Source organism: Rhinatrema bivittatum, chromosome 7 (genome assembly GCF_901001135.1).
Source record: "Rhinatrema bivittatum chromosome 7, aRhiBiv1.1, whole genome shotgun sequence".
Classification (NCBI taxonomy): Eukaryota; Metazoa; Chordata; class Amphibia; order Gymnophiona; family Rhinatrematidae; genus Rhinatrema; species Rhinatrema bivittatum.
The window spans coordinates 295,059,297-295,078,423 of record NC_042621.1 but is presented as its reverse complement, the minus strand read 5'-3'; the positions used below and the strand labels follow the sequence as shown (position 1 = coordinate 295,078,423).

Sequence of the window (19,127 nt, the reverse complement as noted above, 5' to 3'; positions counted from 1 at the left end):
AGACCCCGGGACAGCCCCTCTCCCTCCTCCTGAGTGTTTCCATTTGAAAAGGGAGGAGGAAGAGTGGCTGGCACAGGGACTGTGAGTGTGTGCCAGCTCACAGTCACATCTTCAGTGCAAAGTTCATGTCTGCCCTGATCAGCAGTGCCCTGTGCACTTTACAATCCCAAGAATACAATGCACTATTTATTTATTATATTTGTTTCATGTCCAATCAAATTAATGCTCCAGGCTTGGTACAATCTTCATTTTCTTAGCGTGTAGACAGAAGGACTCAGGACCAGTGGTTTATGCTCCCCTGTCAGCAGATGGAGATGGAGTAAGCTGATGTCACAGTACATATTCTCCTCCAGTGACCCCAGTCTACCGGTATTCTCCGTCTCCAGCAGATGGTGGATATGTATCTCCCTATGGGGATTGCTTCAAGCTTTTTGGAAGGAGAAATTTGAAATTATAAATTCAGAATAAGAAAGCCCCGCTCTCTTGCACTGATACCTAAAGGTCCCTCCCCTAGCTGAGAATTCCTGAGGTGATTTCCATGGTCCCTCAGAGCTGTGCCTTGGTCCGGTAGCTGGGTTTCCCAGCGTGAACTTAGCTGCTAGTTCAGCTGAAAAGCAGCAGGTGCAGGAGGCCAAGTGTGGCGGTGATGGCAGATGCCCTCTCTTCCCACAGCCAGAGACCATCTCTGTACTAAGTCAGTAAGCGCTGAGCTCAGGTAAGGTTTAAAAATAGAAAAAAAGAACGTTTTACCTGAATCAGAGACAGTTAGAGGGGTTTCAGGACCTCTTCCGGTCTCCATGCTCGGCGTGCCGTACCGACGTACGTTCCCGCTCCCTTTCGTGTTGGGGAAATGGGTAGCCTGGCAGGTTGAGTGTTCCCCGGTGAGCTAGGCCCTGCACTTAGGCTTTTTTCTTGCACAACACATAGTAGGCCGTGGCGGATGTTTTTGCATGCTCTTGTGCATGTTCTGCTGCCCTCTACAGGCTGTCGGTGTGTGCAGTGCGTTGGCTCTGCACCCGCATTGTGCTCTCGTTTTTTCTGCGCACAAAATTTATTCACTGTTTCTGAGCTTACCTTGGCGCACACGTTGTGCACACGCCTTGCTGCGCTTAATTTTTGTGCGCATTCCACTTTGAGTGCGAGCCGTTCCTTTGCAAGTTTACCGCAGCGAAGGTACCAGTAAGCAAGAAGCCTAAGCGTCTTCCTATTTATGTTGCCCGTCATATTAAGGCTTCTCATCCGACCTGGCTTCTAACCTCTGTCAGTGCTGCTCAGACACTCAGGGAGAGTTGTCTTCCTCGCATTCCTATTCTGATGATGGGTTGCTCATGGCCTTGACTGGGGGGATGCCAGATCTTGGTTCTCCCTTGACTGGCTCCTCCGCTAGCGAGGGCGGTTCTGTGGGACCAGCTCCAGTTCCTTCTGGGCTTGGTCTGGATCTGGCTGCTTTTTCTTGGGTGGAATTTTTCAAGGCTTACAAGCCTTTCTTCAGGCTCAGTCCTCCGCTTCCCCCATTTCTATCCGGTCAGACGCTCAACCCGTGGCTCCTCCTTCTTCCAGTCCTATGCTTAAGTGCTGGGGCTTGCCCTGGCTCCCTGCGGTTGTTCCTGACAGGAATCCGGATGGCACCGATGATGAGGTTCTTTCATAAAGAATCCCATTTTGGTTTCCTTACGTAAAGCCTCTTGTTTTTTCCCTGTGATGGATGCCGTCCAGGAATTGATTGATCTGGAATGGGACACCCCAGAGACAAATTTTAAAGGGGGTCAGACATTGGAAGGCCTATAACCCCTGGATCCAGCTGTGAGAGAGCTTTTGTGTTTTCCGTGTCAAGTGGACGACTATCCCCGTAGAGGGAGGAGCGGCCTTGAAGGATGTGCATGATAGAAGGATTGAGGCTATTCTTAAGCAAGCTTTTGAGGCAGTGACGATGACTTTACAGATTACCTCCTGTTGCGCCCTAGTGGAGAGATCTTACCTGCTTCTCTCTCAGGAGGTTGGTGTCCCTGGAGGGAATTCCAGAGCGGTTCTGGAGCTTGCTGCTTCCTTTTTAGCATTTGCAGGCTGTGATTTGGTCCCGACCTCGGGCAGAGGAGTGGCTTCGGTGATAGCGGACAGGTATCAACTCTGGTTGCGAAACTGATCAGCTGACGCACCCTCCAAAGCCAATCTTACCAAGATGCCTTTTACAGGCTCGCTCTTGTTTGGGAGCGAGTCCTGAGGATAAGAAACAATTACAGCGCCCCTTTGGTATGAGGGATCGTCTCCAGGGGTCCAGGTGTTTTCGTCCCTATAGAGGGACGACCTTTCAGCGGACTCAGCCTTTCGGTAGGTCTCAGTCCTTTCATCCCTGACAGCCCAAGAGAGGAGCAGGCTCCGATGGTGGATCTTCCCAAGCTTCCCAATGAAGGTTTGCCTTCCGGAACAGGAAATAGGAAGACATCTCTCTTTCTTTTATCAGAGGTGGGTCGAGATCACGTCAGACCAGTGAGTCCTGGAGATGATAGGAGAAGGGAATGCACTGGAATTTCACAGTATTCCTTGGGATGTGTTCATGGTGTCCCCTAGCCATTCCCTGCAGAAGAAGCAGGCAGTGGAGTTCACACTTCAAAGGCTCCTCAGACTGAGGGCTGTGGTTCTGATACTCAACGTCTCAAGAAAGAATGGGGCGATATTCCATTTATTTTGTTGTGCCCAAAAAGGAGGGCTCCTTTTGTCCCATCCTGGATCTCAAGAGGGTCAACTGTCACTTGAAGGTGACTCATTTTTGCATGGAAACCTTACACTCTGTTATAAGGAATTTCTGACCTCCTTGGATCTGTCAGAGGCTTACTTTCATATTCCCATCCTATTGGAACACCAACGCTTTCTACACTTTATTTATTTTTAGCTTTTATATACTGATGTTCCTGTATAGGATACATATCGCACTGGTTTACATGAAACTGAACTGTCGCCGAGGGGCGGATACAGCGAAACAAGTGGTACAATGAACATGCGAAAACACTGAACATGTGGAACATTAGCAAGACAAGTAGTATATGAATGTGCTGAAAACAATGAACAAGTGGGACATTAGCAATACAAAATGATATAGTAAAATAACAATATAATAAATGAAATGAAGGTAAAAATGGGTTATAATAATAATATAACATAAGGTTAATAATGAGTAAGTAAAATGGGTTACAATAATAATAATATAACATAAGGTGTTTGTAGCTGAGCGAGGGTCCGTGGCTAGGTTACAGGATTAGTGAGGACTTTGTCTCCTGGAGTAGTCAGAGATCTGGGGCTGTATGGAATGATGGTGTAGATGGGAGGATTAGAGTCACAGATCTGGTCTATGGTTGGACATAAACCTGGGAAGCCTAAGTGCGCAGGTTATCTCTCAGCAAAGGCCTGGCTGAAGAGCCAAGTTTTCAGTTTCTTTTTGAAAACCTGAGGGCAGTGTTCTTGATGGAGGTCCGGCGGGAGCGAGTTCCAAAGGGGAGGACCCGCTGTGGAGAGGGCACGCTTCCTTAAAGAGGTTTTAGCCGGTGGAGTATATAGCGTATCCTTGTATGCTCTTCTGATGGGTCTGTTTGAAATGTGCGGCCGTAGTTGGAATGTTAGGTTGAGAGGGGAGATATCGTGCAAAGCCTTGTGGCTCATCATAAGGGCTTTAAAGAGAATTCTGAACTTGACTGGTAACCAGTGAAGGTTTTGCAGGATGGGAGTGATGTGTTCCCTTTTGTTGGTGTTTGTGAGGATCCTGGCAGCAACGTTCTGGACCATCTGAAGTGGTTTAATTGTGTTGGCGGGTAGACCCAGAAGGAGGGAGTTGCAGTAATCCACTTTGGATAGGATGATAGATTGTAGCACCAAGCGGAAGTCTCGGAGGTGTAGGAGTGGTTTTAGTTTTTTTAGTACCTGTAATTTGAAGAAGCATTCTTTGGTGGTGGTGTTTACGAATTTTTTCATGTTTAGTTGGTTGTCGAATAGAACGCCCAGATTTCTCACATGTGATGAATGGTTAATTGACGTTTTGGCCAGTTGGGAAGAGTTAGAGGGCTTTGGGGTGTCATTATCAGTTTCGGTCTAGCCACCACTCCCAGAACCTTTTCCAAAGTTATGGTGGTAATACCAACGGCCTTGCAAAAAGAGAGAATCCTGGTGCACCTGTATTTGGATGACTGGCTGATTCGAGTCAAGTCTCAGAGAGCCGCCTGGTTACACACAAGGTGATCTCCTTGTTGCAGGAGCTCAGTTAGGTGGTGAACCTGATCAAGAGCAATCTTCAACCATCCCAGTCGTTGGAGTATCTGGGGGTCCGGTTTGACACAGGACAGAGTTTTCCTACTGGAAGTTCAGATCTAGAGATTGATGTCTCAAGTGCATCAGTTGATGAACACCGTACGCCCAATGGTGTGGTTGTACCTACAGGTTCTCGGCTTGATGGCGGCTACCCTAGAAGTGGTGCTGTGGGCAAGGGCGCATTTGCGTCCTCTTCAGCGCACTTTTCTATCTCATTGGAACCCGCAGTCTCGGGATTATGTGGTTCGGTTCCACTTGCCACTCCCACCTCCAGTGGTGGTTGCAGGAGGATCATCTGAGAAAGGGAGTTCCCTTGTCCTCTCTGACCTGGTTGGTACTCACAACAGATGTGAGTCTCCTCGGTTGGGGGGCTCACTGTCTGGAGTTAATGACCCAGGGGCGCTGGAATGCCGAAGAATCCCGCTGAAACATTAATCGCCTGGGCAGTATGGCTGGCATGCTTGCAGTTCAGCCACAGGCTGCAGAATAAAGTGGTTCGTGTGCTGTCAGGCAACCTGATGACGATGCCCTATATCAATCGCAAGTGTCGCAGGAAATAGACCAGCTGATGGAATAGACAGAAAGTCATCTGTAGATGATCTTGGCCTCTCACATTGCAGGAAAAGACAACATAAGAGCAGATTTTCTCAGCAGGGAGAGTCTGGACCCAGGAGAGTGGGTGTTGTCAGCCGAGACGTTTCAGCTGATAGTGGATCGCTAGGGCCTTCCGTTCCTAGACCTGCTGGCGACTTCTCAAATTGTGACGGTTCCTCGATTCTACAGTTGCAGGAGAGATCCGTGGTCCCTGGGAATTGACACTCTCGTACAGGTCTGGCCAAGAAAACAGATTGCTTTATGCCTTGCTGGGCAGTATAATTCACAAGATCAAGGGTCACAGGGGGCTAATACTCCTGGTGGCGCAGGACTGGCCCAGGCACCCGTGGTATGCAGATTTGCGACAACTCCTGGTGAAGACCCCTCTTCAGCTTCCACCGCACATGGATCTGTTACAGCAGGGTCCGGTTCTTCATGAGGAATCCGACACGATTCTGACTTACGGTTTGGCCCTTGAGAAGGCTCGCTATTCCTCTGCGGTGATTACTACGTTACACTACGCTCACAAGTTCTCCACTTCCTTGGCTTATGTGCGGGTTTGGAGAGTTTTTGAGGCCTGGGGTGAGGAGCGGGGTGTTCTACCTCGTTCGGTTAAGATCCTACTCATTCTGGATTTTTTGCAGAATGGGTTGAATAAAGGCTTGGCCCTTAATTCCTTGAAGGTGCAGGTTGAGGCTCTTGCCTGTTTCAGAGGCCTGGCGATGGTGTTTCATTGTCATCTCCTCCTGATCTGGCCTGCCTTTTGAAGGGAATGAAGCATCTTAGGCCTGCCTTGAGATTACTGGTTCCATTGTGGAATCTTAATTTGGTGCTGGACGTTTTGCAGGCCCCACGTTCTGACCACTTTGTAGCTTTTCCTTCCGGCTGTTGTATTGGCCTGAATATTTTCCTGCTCACAGAGCCAGAAGACTGCTCGCATGTAGCGAGCTTACTCACTGGATTCTCAAGGGTTAAGCTCCGGTTTTTAAGTAGGGGCTTTTGCTGCTGTTATCATGGGCAAGTCACTTTATTCTCCCCGCCTTCAGTCTAATCGCACACCATCAATCATGGGCGAGTCACTTTAACCTTCCTGTGCCTAATACTCCCTTTCTCTGTGACCTCAATCCTGTTAATTAGTTCTAAACCCATTTCTGCTTCTGACTCTCTGGACTACCCTTGGGCAAGTCCCTTTAACTTCCTGTGTCTGTTTGTAAGCTACATCTATGAAAAGTGAATAGCGCTAACCACTGCAGACATGGCCGCATGTATATTTTTGTAGTTTGGGAAGGTGCTTTGTTAATATAGCTCATTATTGCTCTTTCTACCAATGTTGTTTGTGTTTTTCAGAGTGTCCTGATGGTCTCCAGTGCAGTTCCACCATCCCGTCACACTACAAGCGGTATGCTCATTTCTTGCTTGCCAGGCACAGATCAGGGGATGACGATGCTGGGTCTCAGATGTGTAGTCCTGATAGCAAGACCTTCAGTCCAGATGCTGCTCAGTCAAGCTGCTTCGCTGCCATCAAAGAAGAAACATCAGGGAGTCCGAAACAGACGGAGGACAGAAACGTTCTGTGTCGGCAGCTTCACCTGCCAATGACTTCCAGTTCACAAAAAGGCGAACCTGCAGGAACCTGCCCTAACGTGGATTCAGCAAGCACTCAACGGAAAGGCAAAGGCCTGACCCAAAGGACTCTGCAATTCACGCCGTCGGAAAACCCCAAAGAACGTTTCGGTTTCTCACAATCTTGGGACAGCCAAGTGGGCGGAGATGCTGGCAGCCCAAAAGCTACAGAGCAGTTCCATCAGCCACCCCTGACACTGGACAGCGACCCCAGCAACGTGGACATCTCCTACTCGCCACTGTTTAGTGAGGAGGACGACATCGAGGAGGACAGGAGACTGAAACGTTCACGAAAGAGGCTGTTTTCCACGGGAAAGACCGAGGACGAGCAGAGCGAAACGGAAGCGGCCTGCTTTATTCCCTTAAATAAAGTGAGCGAGATCCCAGAGGCGAGGGGATATGGCTGCCACGGTCCCGGAGGGGGCGGTTTCACCCCGCCGGCTGATCAGGGTGAAGAAGGCTGTGATCTTGGCAGTTCGGACGGGTTGACCGGACAGGCGCCCGGTCTGTCGAGCAGCGCAGAATGTGCTGCCATTCTGCCACGGCTGCGCCCTGAGGTGTTAACGGGAAATCCGCCTTCCTCGCTGGACCATGAGGCGATTAAAGAGGAATCTGATTGGCCAGAGTTCAGTTCCCCTGTTTCTGGCACGAATCGGTCAAATTCGGAAGACGTTCCTGCTTTTGCTTGGTTGTCTCCACCCTTGGTCCGTGGCAGGACGGTGCAGTCTGTGAAAGCAGAGGAGAAAGCAGTGGTTTTCCATTCCAGCCAAGGTCTTGTTCTGGAGGAACAGAAGCTTAAAGACGACGTGTGTAGTAACAATCTGAGTGGGAAAGGGTTTCACTGTGTCTCGGGCTTTAATAACTCACTGTCTGTTTCTGCACAGCAAGCAAACCCTCGTTTGTCTCAGGTGACCTCAGCCCGTTGCCAGAATGGGCCTTTGAAAAGCTCAGCGTCCCCTCCTGGGGTCAAAGGCAGTTCCTCCAAGGGCCTGAAGCAAATGGACATCGGCGTTTTCTTTGGCCTGAAACCCAAAGCGAAGGAAGAGAGAGAAGAGAAACATCTGGCCCAGGTGAAGCAAAGCACGAGCCCGGTGGCTGCCCCTAGCGGGAAGAGGCCCAGGCAGACGAGGAGAAAAGCCGAGGGATCAGTGGCGGGGACTGAAGCAGTAGTTTCAGGAGCCTGGAATACGGGTGCAGTCTCTGCAGAAGCCCCGAAGGGTGGGCAGCGAGGATGGAGGAGGAGACCCGGGGAGCCCTCTACCGCAGAGGGGAGAGCGAGGAAGCAGTGCCCCTTCTATAAGAAAATACCAGGTGAGGTTAAAGGCCCGGGGGCTCATTTCTTACCAAGGTGGGCATGAACATTGAACATCTAGTGTAGTAGAGCAGGGGCTTCCCAAACCTGTCCTGGGGACCCCACAGCAGGTCGGGGTTTCAGGACACCCGCAATGAATATGCATGAGAAGGATTTGCATATCTCGGAGACTCCGTACAGGCAAACGTAGCTCATGCATATTCCACGAGGATATCCTGAAACCCCGAGCGGCTGTAGGGCCCCCGGGGGACAGGTTTGTGAATCCTAACTGTGTCTGATGGCTGGGGGGGGGGGGGGAGGGGGGGTGACTGGCCTAAGAAGGCAGGGTCCGTGATGATGAGATGGGTATAAGCTAGGTGGGCACTGGATGACAAACCGTTTCCAGAAATGGCTGGAAGCTATTAAAATCAAGATCCGTATGGGTCCAGGCCTTCTCACACCTCAAATAAGAAAATGTGTAACGACTGCCACGGAGGAACCTAAGGCTTACAGTAAACCCCAGCTTTAGAGCTACCATTGCGCTCACTGCCCGTCGGAAGAAGCTGAGCCTGGCCTGGTCTTCCGTGCATGGATTTCTAGTTCCAGTTTCTGAAAAAAGCAGATCCACAGGTTCTTGCATTCAGCAGGCATCAAACCAGGGCCGGCTCAGCCCTCTCCCTACAGACAAGGAGGTGTATGGTAAGGTCTCCACCCAGCCTTCAGGATATCCACACGGAATATGCATGAGAGAGATATGCATGCGCTGTGTTCATTTTATGCAAATCTACCTCATGCATATTCAGTGTGGATATCCTGAAGACCTGGCTGGCTGGGTAAGAACCCCTGATCCAAAGCAGCAGCAGCACTTCCAACTTGGTCAGATTTGAGAGATACGTCCAGACATTTTCTGCCTTCCTTGGTGCTTAATTCATTGTGGACCTCCTGAAAGCCAGACCCGGTGGTGGCGCTCCAGGACGGGAGCTGCCAATCCCTGGTGTGCACAATAACTTGCTTGCTAGTGGACCAGTCGGTGTGAGGGGAGCGATGACCTCGGGCCACAAGCCACGCAGGTTTTCAGGATTGCCACAATGACTATGCCTGCATTGCCTCCATTATATGCAAATAGATCTCATGCATATTCGTTCTGGAAATCCTGAAACCCCGTTTTCAGGAGTTTCGAAAATTACCTTGATCTGAAAGGGGGAAGGTCGTTGTTGCGACGTAGCTTGGAGAAGGGGACGTTTTGCCATGCGCGAAAGGTGTGTATCTCCGGAGCTTGGGATTTAGCGCCGACGACGATCGATCGCGTAGCGATGTTTCTTCTCTCGTTTACTGGGAAGCATTAGCTTTCGGGTTTCCTGGACTGGGCAGAGGATCTCTCTAAGGGATTTCTGCACTTTGCTCAAACAGCTGGTGCAGCGAAGTCTTGGATTAGTGAGGAGGCACCCCCTGTTCAGTTTCGGTGCCTCTGGCAGGTTTATGCAGAAATCTTTAAAGATTATCAACGGGCATGGGACGTTGTCTTCTGACACTCTACCTATATCTCAAGAGCATTGTGTGACGTACAGATTATTCTCCAATCTTCCGAGGGCTGGCTGTGCTGGTCTGGTGTGGCAGGCGTCGAGTGGCACCTTAGAGTGAGCTTTCCCGGACAGAGTGCCCGTTGTCAGGTGGTTACTGCTGTGGCACCGTGCGCTCTGAAAAGGAGGAGCCCCAGGGCCTGTTGATTGAATATGGATCTGTTTAATTTCTGTATATTGTACGAGAAGTGCTCCAGATTCCTTCATAAGTTATGGGGGGGTTTTTCTCCCCTGTTCATGTCTGTATTTATCAGAATTAAATACATTGATTTTCGGGGATCTGCTTTAAATGTGGCCTGCGGGGTATTGTGTAGATTGTAAAACTGTTGTAGCCACAGCTCTCCTTTTGCTAAAATACCAAGATAAGGACGGTCTGGGGAGGAAAACCAGAGAAAGAAGCAGAAAGGCCAGCTGAGTCCAGGGAAAGCTGGTGCCGGCCTTCCTATCCAAGAGGGCACTGGATGATAGCGGTAGAGACGAGGGCCTCTGTCCTGAGTCCTATCAAGGGCAGGGTTAGTTTTTTTTTTTCTGGAAATTAGCCTAGAAGTGAATGAAGTGGTTGAAGTTGGTTTTTTTTGGTTTTTTTTAATTATTATTTTTTTAAAAATTCAAGTTTGTAGAATTTTTCTGCAGCAAACATTGCACCAGGTTTGTCAGTGGAAATATGCGAGAGCTCTGACTAGGAAAAGTCAGGACAAAACCAGAGTCTGTTTTCCCTTTGGTGACCGGTAGAGGTGAAATTTGAACCTGGATCCCCAGCTTTGAGAGACGCCCGCTCATCAACTAAAGGTCCACTAGCTGATCTCCCAGTTGAAGTCAGAAGACTAGGAAAGGAAACGCACATCTATAGGGGTTCAGATTTCAAAATGCTTGCCTTATATACGCTTTGTATACAGCAGTACCGGGCCTTTCCTGGACTTCCTGTTATATAAATTCCTGGGTGTAATCAATTCATGAAAGTTTGATCTAGAGGTGCCAGTCACTCTTGCATTAATTTTATACAGAGATGGAAAAATATTTACACAACTTGGATGTCAGCCCAGAATTTTTAGGAGCCAAGAAAATGTTCTGTACAATATTTCTTTCTGCTTTTTCTTCTATTTTGAGAGCATTTTATGAAATAAAACGTCTTCAGTTCGTTAGTCTCCCTCTGTCTGTGACGTTGCTGTCGTTGACAGGGACCGGCGGCACCGGCACGCTGACCGAACGCCTACGTGGTGGAGGCGTACTGGTTCACTGAGGAGCAACACCAGAGCGGCCCGCTGGAGCTTGCCCTGCCGGCTACCGAAGGCGGCCACCAGAACAGCCTGGCAGAGCTGCCGAAGAGAGGGAGAGGAGGTGGAAGAAACACCGCCACGCACGCATATACCCCCCCCCCCATCCCCCTCCACAGGCGCACACCCGGGGGTCCTAAAATGTGCCGTGCAGTTCTGTAGGCTTTTCCTTCCTTTTGAGGGCGACTTGTGCGTATTTTGCGTGTTTCCCCCTCTGCTTAAGATTCTCTTTGCTCTCCTCTCTTTGCGTCTTATTAAACTGAAATTTCATGGCATGACATCTCCTGCTTTTTTTTTCCCCCCCCCCCCCCCCCCTTAACGTTTGATTGGAGAATTTGGCCCGTGCAGTTAGGTGACGACAAAGCATCAGGACTGGAAACGCTTGTCAGTTCTTGGTAAGACCCGGGCTGAGACAGAAGAAAGCATTCGGAGGTGACTTCCCAGCGAGTAACGTTTCTCGTTGAAGCCTTTTCTGACTGACTCGCTCGTTCGTTACAGACCCAGTGCAGAAGGATGGACAGATATCAGTCAGGACGCAGGCAGCGCCGAGGAGGGGCTTCTCCATCCGGCAGGGCCATCGCGTCTGCACCGAGCAACGCGTGCTGTCAGAAAAGCACCGCCACGTTCTGGTCCTCCTGGGAAACTGGGGGTTAGCCCTGGGCGTTCGGACTTCCTGCAAAATCAGATCCTCGCTTTCTGAAATGGGTGGATTTTGTTGTGATTCCAGTAAGTCTGTGCCGTGGGGTTTTGGCAGGATCTGGATAAGGAGCGAGAGGCAGGGCCTTCTGCAGAACCTTAAAGACCTGAGATTGCCCTGGTTCTAGCAGAATAAGATACAGAGACGATGCTGGCAATAAGGAATCCGTACACAGTCCGTCCGTCCGTTTGTGCTGCTCGCTAAGGACAGAAACGCCCACTAGCTGAGCTGCAAAAGGAATTCTCTACCATTGTATTGTATTTGATTTTGTTGTTTTTCAGTCTCTTATGAAAGCCTGCAGAATTCGTCCTCGTGTGTTTGCCTCCCTGATCGCACAGACGCTGATGAAAGTACCTGGGGCTCTGTCCAGCTCTTGACTCTGCTTTCTCTGTCTTGCAGGAACCGGCTTCGCCGTCGACGCCTTCCAGTATGGAGAAATCGAAGGCTGCACGGCCTATTTCCTCACGCACTTTCATTCCGATCATTATGGCGGCCTGACGAAGAAATTCACTTTCCCCATCTATTGCAGTAAGGTGAGTGAGGAGGGAGCAGAAGGGTAACGAAACGTAGGAAGCAGGCAGAGGTGCCCTTTCCAAATCGTGAGCGGCACTTTGAGCTGGCCAGATCTCTGCTCCTGAAGCCTTTCTACGGGGGACAGACATGCGAAGCCAGAGCCTGGCGCATGACGGCAGATGAGGGCCACAGGGCCCATCCGGTTGCACAAACTGCTTCCCAGTGCATGCTGTACGTCTTGGCTGACCTCAAGCTTCCTTTCGCCGTCTAGAGGTCCTTTCGGCCAGCTCTCTGGTGTCTGGGCTCCTTTGCTCTGTTCTCTGATTGTTCCTGCATTTGCTGGTCCAGGAGGAGCCGACCCTTGCCCTGCCTCTCGGGGTTTCTCTTCCCTGCCCTACCCTGAGCTGGGATCCTGGCTGGTTCATCTGAGGCCTACCTCATCCTGACCTTGCCTTGCCCTTGTAAACGCCTGCTTACCTGTCTGGACTTTGTGCTTTATTTGCCTTGCTAGCAAAGGTTTGGTGTTGCCTTGCTTGGACTCTTCTTGCTTTCTGACCTGCTGTGTTCCTCTGTGAGAGCCTGCTTGCATGAAACACGATGTGCAACCACCAAGACTCGGCCTTCATAATGGAGAACAGGGCTCCTGTCCCAGCCAGGGGGTCCTGACGCTTTGCTCTTGTTCTTGTCTCTTCCACTTTCACCACTCCCTATGATGTAATATTTTCTGATGTTATTCCTGTGTCTTCCCTCTTTGGAGCTTCCGTTCATGCCATTTTGTTCTAGAATATTCTGTCCCCTGGAGAAGGTTTACTTATGCCTTGCTGATATCTTTGAGGTATTTGAATGCTTCAGTCACATGCCCCCCTCTCTCTCCTCTCCCGTAGGATTGATTCTTATCTCGTAGGGCACTGTTTGGTGGCCTTTCTCCAGACTGCCCCTGCTCTGTTTCTAGCCATTCAGAGGTATGGCCAACCAGCTGGGGAAGGGTATTCTCGCCTCCCGCCTGTGCACCCCGGGATTCTGCTTGCTCTGTTGCTCATGCGATAGGATCATCCCTCCTCCCAATCAGCTCTCTTGGAGTTTTGCACCCCTTCTGCATCCCGCTCCACTTTCCTGCATTCAGTCTTGGCTGCCAGTCAGGCGCGTTCTGGTGGCCGTTTTCCTCCTGCAGAGTACGGGAATCTTAGCAGGCTGGGATCAGGGTCCCAGTTTTCCTGCAATGAAACATTGCCGTTGAAGGCAGAGAGAGAGAGAGACGGTAAGGCCCAGGCTTTCATTGTGTTTGGTAATACATTGTGTTGGCTATTTTATTGTGTTTAAATAGTTTGGATGTGTTGCTTTTATGTTTAATGATTTTTGCTTTATTGTAATCCTCTTAGAGTTATGCCCAATGAAATTAGCGGAATATTATAACCAACATAATAAAAAAAAATCTAATGGGCCCACGTTACGTGCACTTGTAATGATATAAATCCCAGATGACGTCTGACTTTGGCTTTACTTCTTCGCTCGGTGTGTATCTCTGGAGCTGAGTTTTATCTGCATTGGGACTGCGTCCCGTTCATCCACCCTTCTTTCTGTGGAACCTCCCCAGTTTAGCAATGCCTTTCCTATGAAAACGTGTTGTGCTTTCTTGTGCATTATTTATACTTTTCAGGCTACAGCTTGCACCCCATCTGGGTCATTGCACAAGTCCTGCTGACTGCTGGGCAGTCACGCTCTCTCCCACCCACCACTGCCGCCACCCCATCCCCTGCATTTCTCAGGGTGCACACGCCGGTCCTGTCGGTTGGCTGCCTCTGGCTCCTTCACACCTTCTTCTCTTCTGCCCGCCAGCTGCTGCCCACGCTTCCCTCCCCATCAGCCATCACCAGGTGCTTCGAGCTCTCTCCTTCCCTTGCTGAACCATGCATACTCTTCCTCTGTTTATTGACCGCTGACCCCGCTCTTCACCTTCTCCCCTCTCCCGCTGCCCACATCCTTTTATTTATTTACTAGCCGTTAAGCCCGTAACAACGGGCTACATTTAAAACTTTTTTTTCGGTCCATTTCCTCCCCCCTTCCCTCCCCTCAGCTCACTCTTTCCTCCCCCCCCCTCCCCTCAGCTCGCTCACTCTCTCCTCCCCCCCTCCCCTCAGCTCGCTCACTCTCTCCTCCCCTCCTCCCCTCAGCTCACTCTCTCCTCCCCTCCTCCCCTCAGCTCACTCTCTCCTCCCTCCCCCCTCACCTCACTCACTCCCCCTCTCTCAATCCCTTCCCCTTTCAGCTCATCCACAACCGGCAGACAGGGGGGTGTCCCTCCCTCCCTCGCGCTCGTCGCCGCCGCGTCTACTGCTCCTGGCCGCCACCGCTGCCGCTCCTGCTCATTGCTGCTGCCGCCGCTCCTGCTCCTAAGGAGCAAGCGCCATTTTTTTTTTCGGGCACGCTCCGCTCTGGCCGACGTGCTCACCCGCGCATGCGCGGTAGAGCTGCTCTCTACTGCGCATTTGCGGCACGTCGGTCAGGGCTCCCTTATCTAGTAGATTAGTGGTTTTTATATACCGCTCATCGTTTGGAACATCTGATCGGTTTACAGGGAACAGCAGAAATTCAGCAACAGGCTTTACATGGAACTAAGTGTTTAACCATACAATTGACATGAGGGAAGGTAAGAGGAATAACAGGGGCAGGTAAGCAATAGCGAGTGGGAGATAAGGTATCTGGGGTAAGTCAAATAAAAGCTACAATAACTGTATACAAATAGTAATAACAGCTGGCAAATGGTAAGGTGTTGTAAATCAGTCTTAAAGAGCAATTTTGGGCGGTGAGACGAGGGGGGGGGTGGGAGGACAGAGCTATGTGAAGGCTTGCTTGAAGAGCCAAGTTTTGAGGTTTTGTTTACATTTTTTATAACATGATTCTTGTCTTAACGTGTGAGGCATGTTATTCCATAAAGATGGGCCAGCGATGGAAAGAGCTCGGTTGGCGGTGGACTTTAGTCTTGTTGTTTTGTGGGACAGGGTGTGGAGTGTGGCTGCAGGTTGTTTTCTGGAGGGTCTCGTGGAGGTGTTCCTCAAACCATGACATGTCATTGTTGTAGAGGGATTTATGGATGAGAGTGAGTGTTTTATTTTGTATCCGTGTGGAGATGGGTAACCAGTGCAAATGCTTGAGAACAGGGGTGATATGTTCTCAAGGCAGAATACATTAACTTGTGTTAATGTATTCTGCCTTGAGGCGACTGTTTTAATGTATTTCCGCCCTGGAGGCGTCTGTTCAGTTCCTTGTAAACCGGTGCGATATGTATTCTTTACAGGAACATCGGTATATAAAAATTAAAAATAAATAAATAAATAAATAAATGTTCATTCTGGTGTACATTGGTAAGAATACGGGCTGCGGCGTTTTGAAGGATTTGTAGGGGTTGAAGCGTGCCTTTTTGGTAAACTTAGGAGGATGGCATTGCAGTAATCAAGTTTGGTTAGGATGATGACTTGTACTCTCTCTCAGCAGTTCCCACAATAATTGTTAGTCAGCACCATGACCAAGCATTGTAGTAGCTGGCGCTACAATGTCCTTTAGGCCGGACCAGGGCTACTCTGACAACACAGCCTTATTGTTCAGGGTCAGACCCGGAGGGTGTGAAGCAGGAGCAACCATGCTCTCCAGCCAAAACATTTACTGTGAAGTAGGAATAACTTGGAACTCTTTTGTGGTAGCTGTGCAAGGATACCTTACTCGGGAATCAGGATGGATAAATACTAAGCATTTTATACAGATGATTACATGCTCCTCTTCATGAGGAGTTGTGCTGGTATGGCCATAAAATATGCCATGTTGGGTCAGACCAAGAGTCCATCAAGCCCAGCATCCTGTTTCCAACAGAGGCCACTCCAGGTCACAAGAACCTGGCAAGTACCCAAACATTAAATAGATCCCATGCTACTGAATCTGGTAACAGCAGTGGCTATTCCCTGTTGATTAATAGCAGTTTATAGGCAAAGAAATAAAAAAAATTGCAACTATCTTCACTTGCTCTTAAAAACCTAATTCTAGTCACGTTTTGAGGAACCGCGTCTCCGGTTTTCATGCAGGAGCTTGCTCGCGGTGCTTGCCGATGCACGAGAAGGCCTAGGAAGGGCACTCGGGATGAAAGAGCATCGCTCCGTTGTTTCTGTTCATTGTGGAACTCATTCTGGGATCGACTCAATGCTTTGTAAGTGTGTTCTTACATATCTTGGTTGTACAATTTGGAAAGTGAAAATGTGAATGCGAGAACATCTTGTAGGCAACAGAAAGAAAATCCCTAAAGCCAGTGAAACCTTTTGTTTTAATCCCTGGACAGAAGGTGGAATGATGGAGTTTCTTTTGCGGGTTTAGTAAAAATAGAGGTAGAAACGGGCAAAAGGATTTGTTATTTAGAGAGAGTAGATTCTCCCTTTTCTAGACAGGAATGAATGATTTGTGACCACAGGGGACTAATCAGATTCATTGATTAGTTTTGTATAAAAACGATTTGGTAAAACCCCTTGACAAAAGCACGATTTTGTGCCCAAGCTCGTTAGGGCACTGTCCGCCTGCCGTGGTGGTGCGTTCATTCTGGATGGCTAAGACTGAGTGCGGGCTTTGGTGATTTTTTTTTTTAATTTTGTAGTTGGTAGGTAGCCTCGCACCTCCCCTGCCAATTCCCCCTCTTATGGGATCTAAAGTTAGAGGTGTGTTTTGATTTTCGTTTGCACTTTGCACATCTTTTTCCTACAGAATATATTTTTTTCCCCTACCACAAGATGTAGAGACGAGAGCCAGGGCCAAAAAATGCATGGTTGGAGAATTGTGCAACTTGCTGTGTTGGCTGGGTTTTCTTTCGCTCAGCCCTTTGTTCTGTGAACTGATTTCACGTCCTGCTTCCACTTGTTCTAACATTTTTTCAGGTACTTGTGGTGGGTAGGCTGAATAGTGGTTATTATGTCACAGAATACACAATACACTTATTTATAAGTATAGAAGTTTTACTTATAATTCTGAGAATAAGCAATGAAAGCATACAAGATTAGATTTTGCATTAAGAATATATCCAAAGATACTTCCCCTCACAGTTTCCAGTCTGAGTCTTCTTTATATCTTGGAAAATTGGAAACAGTGCTGGAGGTCAGAGGCAGGTCATCAGTTATTTTAATATCCAACAAGCTTTACTTCTGAGCTATTCTTTCTCTGATCTCAACCAGTCTGTCTTGACTTTGGTCTTTTATGCTAATTTTCTTATCCTATGTTCCAGTTTCTTCTGGGCTACTCCCATATGTTCTTGTCATTTGTTGAAGTCTCAACTGTCTGTGCTAATGATATCATCAACACTAAGTGTGGTTAAGTTGCTGATGTCCTGTTTTCCCTGATATCTGCACAGTTAGCCTCATGAGTAAATGCTCATTAATATCTCTGATCTCATGACTTGTTTCTTTTTATAAGCAAGCTAAGAAAAATGGCAATTACACTAGCAATTACACTAGCTATATTAAAGATGATCTTTGTTTCATTAATTTCTATCTCATTACAAAGTTCTTCACATTAACACTCCTTAATGTTTTCCACAGTTCTGCAGCAGTGAACAACTTCCTGTAATTTAGATGCCCATGAATGATTTTTCGGTGGTAATGGAGGCCCACTAGGAGTCTCTTTGGTTTACAAATTTTTGAAAAGCACATAGGCAGGGCTGGCTCGTTCCATGCAGAGGGACCCGGATTCAGTCGTTGGCTCAGGAGTTCTGGGTCAGTCCGGACTGGGGATACTGCAGAGACAGTGCTTGCAGTCCCTGGGGGAGAGGGGAGGGAGCTATAGTCCTCACACAATGGCAAAACCTAGTGTACGTTTTGCAGGCTGCTGGCCAGGGACCATTACTGTGATGACTGCACTCAAGTCAGTTGAGAGGAAGTAGAAACATTGTCTGGTTTGGTGAACGACGGAATACTACGTCATTTCCGGTGACACAGAAATTCTTCTAATTTGAGTATGTGAGCCAGTGTTTTGGCGCTCAGGTGCGGCACTGTAAGAAAGCAGTTTCAATTCCAGTTTTCGACGGAATGAAGTTAAATTTGTTCTTTTGCAAGTGGTTTAAACGCGCGTGACCCAACTTCAACACAAATGTGTGCATCTCTGATTGGCGCGCTTAGAAAACGTTTTTGCCTGATTCATAAAAGTGGCGGATTAAAATCTAACCGGTAACTTCTAGTTACTTTGTTTCTACATGAGTGGATGAATATGAAAATGAAAAAGATCTGATAATACTTAGTCCCTGAGGAAGCCCTGTTTATCGGGGGCGAAATAAAGATATCTTTTGTTGGACCCGAGATTAAAAGAAGTTGACATCGTTCAGTTCAAATTGAAGAAAGTAATATCCACGAATAATTGTAATTTATATATTGCCATTTCAAAGAAATTGCTTGTGAATCACTTACTTTTATAAATGGTTTCGAGGAGAAATCATTATATTTAAATGATTATCTGTGCTATTCAGATTGAAATTTTGTATATGAACAATTTTGTCTTAATTCATAAAAAATTGTGCAATATTTCTTGTTGTTTTAACTGGTATCTATGAATTGTGTGCGTGTGCTAGTTTAGATTTTTAGATTGTTTGGCTAGGTAAGCTTGTAAATATGCTAAATAAATATACACATTGCTAATGTGTGGTCTCTCTATCTGTGTGGTTGATTTAATCACAAGATGGCCTAACATGATTGTACTAAGGTTTAGCTGTGGGGCATCTTTGCCTTTGATATAATTGTTTGCCATTTGTTGAACTTTTTATGTGCATAGTGAAGAGGGCATGTTTCAGTTCATTAGGGGGAAGGAAGATTTCAGCATATCATGTTTTGATATTTCTGTTGATTTGTTGATCGGGAGAGAGTTGGGATGACATGGCTTTTTAATGGCGTCGTTCTTTATGGAGGAGATTGGCCACTGCAGGAGGTGGTGATGTGTTTTAGGGTGGGATGGAGGGTGGGGTGGGAATGGAAGGTTTATGCGAGTATTGGCAGGCAATACCATTTTCCAAGGCTTAGGGGTCAGTTTGGTTGGATATGATGACTAGGCTTATCAGGGGTTATAAGGGGGTAATGGAGGTGACGAGTGATATGTTAACATGGGTACTTTAAAATTGATTTCACGTTAATACTAAAGGGCTAAATTCACCAGGCAAGTGACATTTATTTTTTCAGGAATTTGATCATTTGAAGACGTCTGTAGTCTTTTTTTGTCAGGAAACGCATCTCAGAAGGTGTAATGAG

At 48.1% G+C, this 19,127-nt stretch overlaps 1 protein-coding gene across 3 annotated transcripts in view; it reads left to right on the top strand.

Annotated features, from left to right (window-relative positions):
- DCLRE1A (DNA cross-link repair 1A) overlaps positions 1-19,127 on the top strand; it is a 60,084-nt gene that overhangs the window by 3,126 nt on the left and 37,831 nt on the right. For all 3 annotated transcript variants that reach the window (XM_029610449.1, XM_029610451.1, XM_029610450.1), the window contains 2 exons: positions 6,238-7,824; positions 11,755-11,888. In XM_029610449.1, coding sequence (XP_029466309.1) covers positions 6,238-7,824; positions 11,755-11,888 — 1,721 coding nt within the window. The remainder of the gene's footprint in view (positions 1-6,237; positions 7,825-11,754; positions 11,889-19,127) is intronic.